Source organism: Penicillium canariense (assembly GCF_028826845.1).
Source record: "Penicillium canariense strain IBT 26290 chromosome Unknown utg000004l_segment0_segment0, whole genome shotgun sequence".
NCBI lineage: Eukaryota > Fungi > Ascomycota > Eurotiomycetes > Eurotiales > Aspergillaceae > Penicillium > Penicillium canariense.
Window position 1 is genome coordinate 3,084,953 of NW_026622731.1, and position 12,200 is coordinate 3,097,152.

The 12,200-nt window shown below is 51.6% G+C and overlaps 4 protein-coding genes across 4 annotated transcripts; all 4 read right to left on the bottom strand.

The window, feature by feature from the left end:
* Nucleotides 1-628: 628 nt before the first annotated feature.
* N7482_007410 (aromatic ring-hydroxylating oxygenase subunit alpha) lies at nt 629-1,828 on the bottom strand (the record flags this gene model as incomplete). Its single annotated transcript, XM_056689535.1, has 2 exons — nt 629-1,085; nt 1,152-1,828. The coding sequence occupies 2 exons, from the start codon at nt 1,826-1,828 to the stop codon at nt 629-631; spliced, it is 1,134 nt and encodes a 377-aa protein (XP_056541964.1).
* Nucleotides 1,829-3,776: 1,948 nt separating this feature from the next.
* On the bottom strand, nt 3,777-6,399 carry N7482_007411 (uncharacterized protein; the record flags this gene model as incomplete). Its single annotated transcript, XM_056689536.1, has 2 exons — nt 3,777-5,500; nt 5,553-6,399. Coding segments are annotated over 2 exons (2,571 nt in total), but the record flags the coding sequence as incomplete, so codon positions are not given.
* A 1,344-nt stretch (nt 6,400-7,743) lies between these two features.
* Nucleotides 7,744-9,826, bottom strand: N7482_007412 (sarcosine oxidase; the record flags this gene model as incomplete). The annotated part of the gene is made up of 2 exons (XM_056689537.1): nt 7,744-8,882; nt 9,802-9,826. 2 exons carry the CDS (start codon nt 9,824-9,826, stop codon nt 7,744-7,746), a joined length of 1,164 nt encoding a protein of 387 aa, XP_056541966.1.
* A 343-nt stretch (nt 9,827-10,169) lies between these two features.
* Nucleotides 10,170-12,134, bottom strand: N7482_007413 (uncharacterized protein; the record flags this gene model as incomplete). Its single annotated transcript, XM_056689538.1, has 3 exons — nt 10,170-10,583; nt 10,655-12,030; nt 12,101-12,134. Coding segments are annotated over 3 exons (1,824 nt in total), but the record flags the coding sequence as incomplete, so codon positions are not given.
* Between the last annotated feature and the right edge of the window lie 66 nt (nt 12,135-12,200).

The window sequence follows — 12,200 nt, forward strand, 5'->3', positions numbered from 1 at the left end:
CGTCCCATTGGACATCTTTCATACTAGCCCATACAGAATCAGCCCATTCTGTCAGTATATACTGTACTGTAATGTAATGTAATATGGAAGCACAGACGGGTGAACATTGGCGAATCGGCGGCCCCAAACCCTGTATTAATTACGAGGATCAGTACCGCGCTCTCATTCGGGCGAGGTGAATATATAACTACTAGTAGAGAATTATGCTTTAGGATTATCAAATAAATGCATAAGTACTATAATTACTAGGCTACAGAGCTAATAGGAGATAAGTAGAATATTATCTCCTAGTAAGATAATTAAAACTACTAGATTTTGTCTTAGTTGCCAAGATATTCAAGATATATTGTGACCACTCCACATCTACAGTAATTCCTGCACGTATAGCGGTGTTATCATCTCATTTCAACATTATACTGTATAGTATCAAGTAAGGCAATATAAAGCTTGCAAAAAGCGTTCCAAAAATGAATTCATCCATGCTAAATCTACTAAATAAGCTAGTCTCTGAAAAAAAAGAACTATTATCATAATCATCATCATCATCAAAAAAACGCGCCACAGAATACAACGGCTCATTATACCACAAGGTCGTCCATTTATCATATCCTCCTCTATCCCGTCACGTCTAAACAGCAATCGCCGGCGCCAGATTGCTGGCCAACGAGTCTTGCAAAGTATTCGCGTCCACGTAGGCATCTACTCCCGTGCGGAACGCGATATTGTCCTGAGCTCCAGTCACAGTCACAGGCTTCGAAACCTGTTGCTGCGCGGGCCAGATTTGATGGCCCGCAGCCTCCTCCTTGTCGAAATGTTGTGTGACGACCTCGCGGACGGTGCTCTGGAAGTGCAGTGGGCCCTTCTCCATCTCCGGGTGCAACAGGCCGTTCACGAAGACGCCGGCATTGAGGTTCTTCTGTGTGTGAATGCACAGGTACTTGTCCTCCGACATGATGCGCTTGTACATATCGCTGATGAGAGTGAAATCCTCGTCAGTGGCATCCTTGTGGCGGTAGACCTCGTAGCGCATGACGGACTTGGTCGGGCTGATGGGGGTGAAGCGCTGCATGAAGAAGAAGTTTGGCCTGGGGACTTGTTAGCGGATGATTCCTGTTTGAGTTGGGGGATTGTAGGGGCCGGGGTTTACGCACGAGATGTTGCAGGAGGCGTTGGGCCAGAAGTAGGTCGTGGCTATCCGGAAGCCCTTGTCGATCTGGTCCTGGCGCTGGGCGCCGTAGTGCTGGATGTGGCCGTCCTTGGTCTTGACGTAGTAGGAGTGCAAGTCGGCAATGGTGGGGATATCGGGATGTGCGACCCCACAGTGGTAGCACTCATTGTAGTTGTCGGCCAAGATCTTCCAGTTGAAGTCGCCCTCCATGTCCCAGGTGTGGTCGAAGGAGTAGTCCTCGAAGTTGTAGTGGTCGAACCGGGGTTGCTCGTCCACCCCGTCGAAGTCATCCTTCCAGGCCACCTCGGGCGTCTCGTTGGCATCCAGGTTGACCCAGATGAAGCTGTTGCGGTCAATGTGCACATGGACCGGGGTAAGATCTTGGTCGTGCAGGTACGCCTTGATGTGTCCTTGGTCGTCATTGGAGACGATAAACTGGTAGCCGGCGGCGTCGTACTGGACCCAGTCCCCGGCGTTGGGGATGCGGTGCTTGTGTGTAGTAAGGAGCCATTTGCGAGAGAAGATGGCGCGTCGCTCCAACTCGTACATTTCTTGGGAAGTATACCAAGAAGAGGGGAGGGCGCGAACAGGAGTCTTCTGTTCGGGTTTGACCTCCACGGCGGTGGTGGTGGTACCGAACCAATTCCTCAGGAAGGACATTGTGAATACAAAGAGAGCAACAATATGTCTTGGTAATTAGAACTAAGAGAGATAACCAACTTAAGAGTCTGTCTCGCTGAGGGTTGCTTTATGGGGATGCTATTGATTACACTTGGATCCGGAGATGCCGGCTTGTTTATGAAGTTATCGCGACCGTCTCGACGCCACGGTCCACGGAGCTCCAGCACCATCTCCCGTCCATGGGAACGGTAGATAAACCTCCTCGTCCGATGTGAATGACACGCTGGGAAGCTCATCGCCATCAGGTGGCCAACTCTAACGGGCGATATACATCGGGACCGGTCACCTGATCGGTTGGGTCCTCCCGCGGATCCGGATGGCTTCAAGCTTATCGACCTCGCCCTGCCGATAGTTGCCAGAAAAGCCCGGGGCCTAGCCGGGGCGTCGCTGTGGTAAGGCAGTCGACCAATAGCATCATCTGCCCAGATCCATATGGGATCCAGAACACTGATATGCCTGATGCCTCCCAGACCGTTCTGCCGCTTGGGCTTCTGGGTCCGGATGCCCTGATAGGCGACAAGGGCACCAGGTGATGCAGACCCGAGCCGCTCCCAGAACCGACGGTGGAGCCGGCAATCGCGTCCGATATTTTGCTCCTCCATCTGCTTCCCCAGCTCCATCCGCTTCCCCAGCTCCATCCGCTTCCCCATCTCCATCCGCTTCCCCATCTCCATCCGCTTCCCCAGCTCTCGTTTCTCGTCCTAGCGCCAGGCTTACTGGAACCGCACCGATATGCTTCGCTACGAGAGTGGCTGCCAGGCTTCGTATTGCGAGATGGTGTAGTCTGCTGGAACAGATACGCGATTTCGTTCAAAGTGTACTAATCAGTGTGTACTAATGGAGTATATGGGTTGAATTGACTAAAATCGTGGAGATAGAACATGGAGGACGGCTGTACCACGGCACAGACAAGCTCCAGTGAGCTGAGAGACGAGTTAAACCATGGAAGCCACTCCGATTTGCCCCTATCTACCCCTAATTGTATACGTCATACGTTAATTTTGCAATGTTATCTGTCTCGGATCGTCGCATAATCAGAAACAATAGCTTTGGAGGTCAACCACTGGATTAGTCCTTCCATTGGAAAGGAAACTAAAAACGTGTGATGTCCAAGGCCCACCCAGGATCCTTCGGCTTCACGGTAGCTTATACGCTTCGTCAAATTCCTTTCACTAGGCAGAATAACAAGTGCCGGGATGTTTGGAGGACCCACCTTAACTGCATGCTCCCAATTGCCATAGACCAGGGTCCCAGAGCCCATCAGAACCACGTCGGATACCCCGGTCGATCCAGGCAAGCATACTTTCCTGTTGCCAGCGGAGAATGTCGATTGTCGCCCGTAGGACCGGTAGAGGGCCCAAGGAGTCAGGATCACGAGGGGACATCGTCCCTCACGGCTTACGGTGTATGCGGCAACTGCTTCTCGCTGATGATCTTGGGAACTATAAATGGAGGCACGTGGTCATCTTTCCCCTTTAGCTGGTCACTGGCAACGCCCTCTAGCCAGTCACTCAGCACCCCAGCGGTTTTATAGAGAAAGTTTGCTAGTGGACAGAAAAACTGAAACCTGAATATTTCCAGTCCAGCCAGGATGACTTCCATGATTTACCGATGATTCATTCACAACTAATTGGAGTACTTCGTATATGGACAGAATTCTCATTAGATCCCAATTTAACTCCCGTCGCGCGTGCAGTGCAGCTCACTATCTGGTAGAAAAGTCGTACTTGCATCTGCTGTGTGATAGATATGAGCAGGAAATAATTCCCACTGGATACCTCTGGAGGGGTATGGGTTCACGACGTGTATTGATAGGGTACCATGTCCCAGCATAATGTCACATAGAAAAAGGTAAAATGGTGGATATCATCTAGAAATGGGAAGAAACATAGTCACATGCCACATAGAACCATGAGAGGGTTGCTCGTTAATAAAGTTTCCCTAAGAACGAACTTCGTGTAGAAACCCGCCGGAATTCATCCACCGCCGGACTAACGGGATTCATCCTACCACTCCCATCCTCCACCTCCATCTGTTCAAGCCCCTGGTACCCCGTAGACCTAGCTTCGACGTGCGGGCTTACGCCGTCCTTCTTTGCGCGGATGTAATAGTGCGCATCAGGCTCGTCCATGCCGATATACCACCTCTCTTTCATCTGCCGGCCAATTGGACCACCTCCACAAGCGCCCCGCAGCTGCGAGGACTGAGGACTGTTCACTGCAATCGCGAAGAGATTCTGCGGCTCGGTGAAGTCGGTGATTTGGTGGCCGCGGGCTTCAAAGACCACGAAGCCCAGACATATGAAAGAGGTTAGGAAGGCGAAGACGAGGACCACGTAGAAGACACCCTGCCAGCGCTCGGTGCCACCGGAGGCGTAGCCTGAGGCTTGCAGAGTGGCGGCAAAATGCTGATAGACGGGCTCGGGGAGGATATCGTCGGGCTCGGTGTAGTTGAAGCCTTGGACGAAGGGTGCGTTTTGCGAAGAGAGGATGAGCGTGCTACCGGACATCACGGCGAGGGCTTCGCCCACGGAGGGGAGGGACGGGTCTAGAGAATAGGATTTCAAGTCGGGATTGTAGGCGGGCATCATCTGCATAAGCAGGCGCTCGTTACTCGCTTGCGCATTGGTAATGCCCGAGCCCAGGCTGAGTGAGTTGGCCCACCCGGTGGCCACATTCTTCCAGTCTGCTTCCCAGGCGCCCTCGATGAAATTCTTTTCCTTGCGGTTGTATTGGAGGGCGTTAGTGGCGTTTTCGCAATTGGAGCTGAGGAAAGCGCCGCTGGACGCAGCGTCGTAGCGCGTCGAGCAAACGCCAGTTTGTTTAGCGCGAATAGAGCACATCACGTACTCCGGATGTGCGACACTTGGTTTGCCGAGGAGGTAGATTGAGTTCGCTGGCCAGAGACCTGTCGTGTTCAGGATTGTGTTATTGGATTCCGGGTAGGTGCCAAAGATAGGGGGCCGCTGGCCATATTTTTTGCCAAATCCGAAGATGTCGTCAACGACGGTTCGATTGAGCCAGGATGGGACTCGGGGAATGTCGGTCGGGGGTGTAGCGCTCCATATTGCGGCGTTGAAGTGTACATTTGGCCAGGTGGAGTAGACCAGGGGTGATAGTTCGGACTTGTTCATGCCCACACAGAGGACGTTGACAGCGGGCGAAGGTACTGAGGCTTCAATACTATACTTGCCCTCGCCGGACGCATCTTGCGGTTGGCGAATATCATTTTTCTCATCCAAAGCTGCGATTGGGATACTGCCATGCGGCATAGCCATAGTAATGTTGTTGACCATACGACCATGCCTTTTAGAAAGGTCCGTCAAATTTTGGACCTCGATCCAGCTGCCTGTGATTGTAGTATTATCCCACATGGAGCCAGTGGGTCTTGGTCGGGTCTGGAGCTGGTCGGACGTGTCATTTCCGTCACTTATGAAATTGGCCCATGCTGTGATCCATTGCTGATAGTTATGGTAGGCCTGGCCTACGTGCACCATCTGAAGACAAGTGTCGTTCCGGGCGAGGGGGTCCATTTGTTGCGGGATTGGGCTTTGGCAGTTTAATGAAAGGAAATCGACGTTGCCAAAACTGGTGTAAACCTTACCAGAGAGACTTGTGTCCTCTTTTGGACCCATTGAGAGCTTTGGTGATACTATGATATGAAGTTAGAACTCCACTCCTTTTATTTCTGCCATGAATCTTACTCAGGGCTTCCGCCGCTGTGGTGTACAGCATCGCGACAAAAGTGGCAACCAATGCGATAGCACCCAGAAAGGTGAGTGCTGAGTACCGCAGTGTCTCCCAGTGGACAATCATTGACCCAGGCTGCATGATCCAAGCTCTCATGTTCATATCCGAAATGCTGATCCCCCGGGAGTCCTTCGTCAGAGCACGCCGACTCAGCACTTGGCCCAGGAATGCAACGCATATTGTGACATAGGCTAGTTCAATGGTTTTCGCAAAGAAGGCACATAGCAAGCTGGCCGTTGAAGGAGCCAATGATCCGTCGCTGCTGACATTGTTCCATCTTGGCTTTCGAATCGCAATGGCGAGATATACGCCGGAAAAAACCGTCGCATAGAACGCGAGGACGAAAATCGTTACTGGAACCCACGAGAAGCGTTTTTGAAGAACTGTCACTCGACTTGGGCAATTCCCAGGAGAGGGATGTGAGCGTGAAATCGCCGGTGTCCCCTGAGGCGTTTTCAAGAAGCCCGGCGTGGTCGCAGTTGTCTGGCTGAACTGGCTCCCGGCGCTGGAGATCGAATCGCGCTTGCCTTGGGCAGGCAGCGTTTCACCGGAGGGGTTGATGATGCCCAACCCTACTTCTCGAAACACTGCCTCCGAGAAGCTCTCATGTGCGGATGCCGGGAGAAAGGAGTATTCGGCGTCGGTTGAGGTGCGACTATCAAGCGGATTCCACGAGCGGTGCCGCTTTGCACTGACCAGGTCCTCCTCCGAAGGCAGAAGCGAGTGTTGCGACTCCCGCGACTCAGCCATGGTGGGCGCGATGGGAGACGGGGATGCCGAGGAGAGCACGAGGAGGGAGAAGCTGCAAGTTGCCCAAGGGTGTTAACAGGGCCTGGAGCGCTGCCATGCTGCCCGTCTAGCGCGGAAAGTCAAAAACAGGCTAAACGCAAACCACAGCGTGCGCTCCACTCACGCGGCTGAAGGCTATCTCAACTCATTTCCCAAGTATCGGGGGGTTGGGTGGGTGGGGAGATGGTGAGTTTGGCCCAATCTCATACCGCTGCGATGGCTGCAGCTAAAGCTTAGCTGCTGGGTGGCAGGGTCCGCTCACCGCGATCGGCCTTTTCTAAGCAACTTCATTTGCCTCTTCAGGATTTTATGGAGCAACCGAGATCCACTTCCCGCAGAGGGCCTTGTGGCTCAGGGTAGACAAGCCCTCTTGTTTGAGTTCGTGATTAAAAGATTGGAACTGGGCCCCAAATTTCAATATCCCGTCAAGAGGGTGCTGCTGGACGTGCTACAAGCCACCAGATCCCACGCTCGTTCAGGAGGACGAACAACCAGACCTATGCGGTATCAGTGATGTTCCAACGAAGGGGATGGCCCCCACCCTACATGGAAAGGCTAGACAGGGGTCCGTGGTCTCTAATCTGAAGGAATCGGCCTAGTGCTTACCCTCCCAGTTAATCGAAATTCAGCCGAATAAAGACCTTCGGAGTGCCCGAAATCTCTGCATCATTCTCGACGCTTGTGTCAACTGTATACAAAATCAGAACTACTTGTCATGTCGCTCGTGCTGTGAAAAGGTGACCACTGAACTATTTACCGAGGGCGCTGGATAGACTTTTTCACGTCATGCGTCTTGCTGTGCAATCTAATGAATGCCGTAACGCCGAGAAAATGCATGCGAGGTTGTTAGTCCATGCGACGCTCTGGGAGATAGCAGAGGATAGGAAAAACTAATCCCAGGCTAAACAAGGACATCACTAGCTCCAAGTCCGCAAGGGGGAGACCAAATACTCGCTATAGTAAGTAGCTCACCAGGAACAGCCCGAACTCCCCGTAGATAACTGTCTCTTACACTCAACCAAATTAGCTCTGACAGAGAAAACGCAAATCGGCTGTCACTCATGACATGATGGATGACCTATGAACCATCTTCCGATTAATATAAATAGCACGCCAGGGTGTGAAGCGACACTGGCCTCAATTGATCGCGGGTAGCCGTTAAGTCTGCGCTTAAGGTAAGTTTTGAATGCCATCCGACGGGCTGCGGAAACCCCAGTAACACCCATCATCATTCCCAGCTGCTGGGAGAGGCAATAGGCTGTTATTGCGGTGGCTGTCATCTGGTCGGGGATGGAGGCAGATATTCCGATAACTGACGCAGAAAAGAATCCCAGCGCCTACTAGCAAACGACAAATTCAAATTTTCGGAGCGGCACTGACATTTTTCGGAATGCCAAACTTTGAGATATCCTCGTCGGTCTTTCCATCGATTGCAAGCTCCGCCAGCACACGACCAAAAACGGGCGCAAATTTGAAAGCATGGGCGGCGCCCAGCCCAACAATAATATCCTTATTCTGCTCCAATGGACTAATAATAAAGCGTCGGTCGGGTGGTATAGTATACTGGCAGGTAATGGTACGTAGCGGCTGGCGACCGCAGTCAGGCATGAACTTTTGAAGGCACTCTGACAATTCCCTTTGCAGTCGCGGTGAATGTACGTAGGTCCTTTCCTCGGGCGACATGAAGTTATTCGCGCAATCATGGCCCGCCTTGATTGTTGGTTCGCCGTAGCAAGGAAAGCCATAGTAGCTTTGCGGGCCGCCCCAGATCCAAACGGGGAAGCGGGGGTTTTCGAGCTCGGCTGGTTCGGTGGGCTTGAAATAGGTGATTTGTTCTTGCATTACCCGTAGGGGAATCTGTGTCCCTAGCGGTTCAAGGAGCCTGTTTGTCCATGCATCAGTTGTGAGGATTAGCTTGCGGACGTGAAAGGTTCCTTTTGGTGTGGCGATCAAGACTTCTCCGCCAGCTTTGGGTATAATACGCTCCACCAGCGTCTGGTCTTTTAGGACAGCGCCCTTGAATCGCGCCAAGTATTGCATCGCTGCTACCGTTTTGTTGGCGTGAACAATTCCAGTGGCAGGGTCATAGACAGTTTGCACCGTATCGGGGATATCGAACTGAGGCCACCTTTGCATCACCTCTTTACTACTCAAAATCTCGTGCGGAACGTCATTTGCAGCCAAGCTTCTTGTGTAGTTGCTGGATGGAATCGGGGCGTCCTTGGGCAGGGAAAAAAGGCCAACAGTGGTTGTCAACAACTTCTGGCCGGTAAGTTCCTCCAGCTCTGCCCAATCTTTATAGGCAGACTTGACAAGGGCGACATATTCAGGCTCCGAATTAGATTTGCGAACGATGCGAGATGTGTCGTGGGACGCTCCACGGACGCGTCCGAACTCGAACTGCTCTAATCCGAGAACCTTGGCGCCTTTCAGCGCCGCCTGGTACGCTGCAGCACTTCCATGGACGCCAAGTCCGAACGACTGCGATATCAAAACTTTCCATCTTTTCGTGACAGTCAGAGTATGTGATTGTGATTCAAACAAGTCTGCATGGGACAATGGTCGATTTAAAGCTGCGTTGCACTGATAGCTTAATGCCAGGCGGTGCGGTGTTTGGCCCGCTCACGTGGCCTGGTGGATATCGCAGAAATACTGAGGTTGTGTAAAGGTTCGTTTCCAGGTGGGCTCTGTTGGACACAGTAGCTAAAGACAGACGTCAGGTCCCGCAGCCTTCCGTATCCACCAGGAGTATATCCACCAGGCCCACAACTCTATCTGCAGCCCGCTTCTATACATCATCTTCTCCCAATACAGTCCCTTGACCTCCCACCCTTCGAGCGCGGAAATTGATCGATTTTCGCATATCAAATTTGCCTATGGAAGCATTCGATATTGCCTTCAATTTTCAGTGCTTTACGGGCATTGGGAATTCTTGCCCCCCGGCACACGTGAGCGGAGCTTGGTTATGCCCTGGGCCGGTCTCCCCATGTGTGACTATGCTGATTGCACAAGCGAGATCACAAAGCGAATCAACATGCATCATACCTATATTCAAACATGGAACGTAGTCATCTTCGAAGGATGCATCTAGCCCGCTTTAGCACAGCCAGAAAATGGCCTTATTATTTCTCAGGAAAATCACGTGCCTTATGTCTAAGAATGCTGGTATAACACAATCAGTCAAACCGTCGGCCTGTTGACGTATACCTTGTAAGCTAGATAAGTGGGGCTATCTGAATATTTGAGGACCGTCTAGGATCTACGATGCCCTGTTAATAAATGGGGCTACTGTGCTACCTTACCAGTCTACGTGGAGGATTGAGGACGAGGAGTCCAAGTCAGTCCTCGTCATTTAAATATCAACCGAAATCAGAAAACCAAAAAGAAAAAAAAATACAACGTCCGCTATGCCACAGCCCAAGAACAAGCCGTCCGTCATGGCTGTGGGAGCGGTGTTGCTGTAGTTCCTGTTGGTAGTGATGGTGGTTACTATGATTCTGGTGTCTGTCAACGTGGTGACTTTCACTCTATAGTTCTACAGTTGTTTCTATATCGGTTTTCGGGGAGCAGGAAGCGCGCATGTTAATCAAACGGAAGGAGCTACCTCCCCCACTTGTTCTAACGGAAAATCAGTGCTCGCCAGTGAAAGATATCTAAAGAGACATGCACAATGCGAGGTTCACAGAGGTTTAGACACAGGCGAACGCATCATGTGAGAGATACATGGTGTATTGTTATTCCGCGTTGGCTAGAGAATGGAAATTCCATTCATAGACATACGGGTGACTCCCCTGGATAATCTCATCGAACCGGCGACTGGTGCGAGTGTAGTTTTGTCCAAAGCGACCGAGTTCTTTTAGCCGAATCGACACCCAGTCCTGGTATATCTGATCAGATGTTGCGATCCCAGCTAAAAATAATGGCCAAACGATGCGGACCATGAGATGAGGTCGACTACGATGGAGCTTCAGGCTCTGTTCAAGAATGAGCGATACTGCGGCGGGAAGGGTCATAAGGGTATTGTGAGCTTGAGTGCCCGGATGTTTGTTGAGAATATCTTGGAAGCATAGGTGAAAGTAGACGATGGTGCTGTAGAATGTGATGGCAGCCCAGTGAATAGTCTCTAAGACACGGCGGCCCTCGTTGACATCGCAGGATTGGGCGGTTTTGACGGTAGCGAGAACGGTATCAAATTCCTACTGCGGGTTAGATGTGCCACCCACAAGCATGACCAATGATTGGATCGTTTTCCTGCGCGATCACTCACCAGGGCGATTGTGTTGATTTCATCGATAATATGTTGGTAGGGAGACTTCCCACCAGAAGGCACTTCCGTAGGCATGCCTTGTTTGAACAGTTCAGTGATTTGAAACTGAACGACATGGTTTCGATGGTACAGGGTCAATCCGGGAAGGTTCTCCATGTCATCCATCTGGGCAGACATGGGGTATGTTCCACCCCAGTACCGAGCAGGTGATTGCCTGCTAATTCGATAGAGTTCTGGCAAACTCAACGGGATCGTGTCAGCGGCGTTAGTGCCGAGGAAAAGCTGATAAATATCAGTATCCAGTCGCCCCGTGGGTGGGCCAAAAAATAATGCTGCTGGGGTAAAGAAGTACAACGTCCAAAGTAGAAAGAGAGGAACCGATGTACAACCGAGTCCGTCCAGAGAATTTGACTGCGACCCAAGTGCGTTTGAACCGGCCATAGCATCGTATTCACCCGCGGTTGGGGGCGAAGCATCCTCCTGTGCGCGATTGGGAGGGCTTTCATTATCTGACGTGAGGGCAATAGAGAACGCTTCCGGCGGTCCTCGAGGATGATGTTCGTGGGCTCGAAGCAATGGGACAACATGATCGTGAAGGAGGCTCTCGATACCCCGAATATGGATGTTGATTGCAGCAGCTCCGCTCCCAAACCGATTCTCATAGTCAATCATAAGCCATAAAGTTATGAAAATTGCCTCAATCTTTTGTGGTGACTTGACACCAATTTTAAGAGCGTGGCGCAGTCTTGATAATGCTCGGCCATAATGCGTCCGCCCGTCAAGTTCGCAAGACTCATTGTTAGAACGGGTACTGGAATTTAAACTGCTAACCGCGAAGGATTCTTGGTCATAGAGCCGCAATCGATGAATCTCTCTTGCAGTACTGGCCAACATCATGCTCATCACCATCGGCTCATCAATAGCGATTCGGTGATACGCATAGGAAACAGTGGACCATGGCCAGTGCTTCCCGAGGATTGTTACTAGCGTCGAATTTTGAAGATAACTGAGACAATCCCGGTCAAAGGCCGACAAGGTCAAGGAGTTGGAGGCCTGTAGGCTTTGGCCCCGGTTCCCACTGCCAATTCTATGGGAGGGCAGCAACGACGCTTGGCAGGGGTTGGCAGTTTGTTGACCTGGAAGTCGCGGTCGAACCGGCTGGGTGGTTTGGCTAGCATCACAAGTCGCTAACGTCCCCTGGGCATTTTTCGGATATGACGATGATACAGAAGTCGATTTGCGTGGTATTGGTCCGCCTTTCCACTCGCACTTGATGCGTGCTACCCTGCATCGTGTGCACTGAGGCTCCTCCTGGCCCTGGACCGGATGCTTCTCCTCGTCGCATTTCACCTTACGGATGCGACATGTACGGCACCCTGAACAAGCCAATCAGCCTCACCATTCACACCGGGCTAATTGAAAGATATGCGGCGCGTGAATCCTTACCAGTCTTGGAACGAGTCTTGCCCTGCTTATGCATCTTCTAGGTGCCAACCGTGACAGCCGCCTAAACCCCATCTGGTGCTATTGGGTCATCACCGGCCTA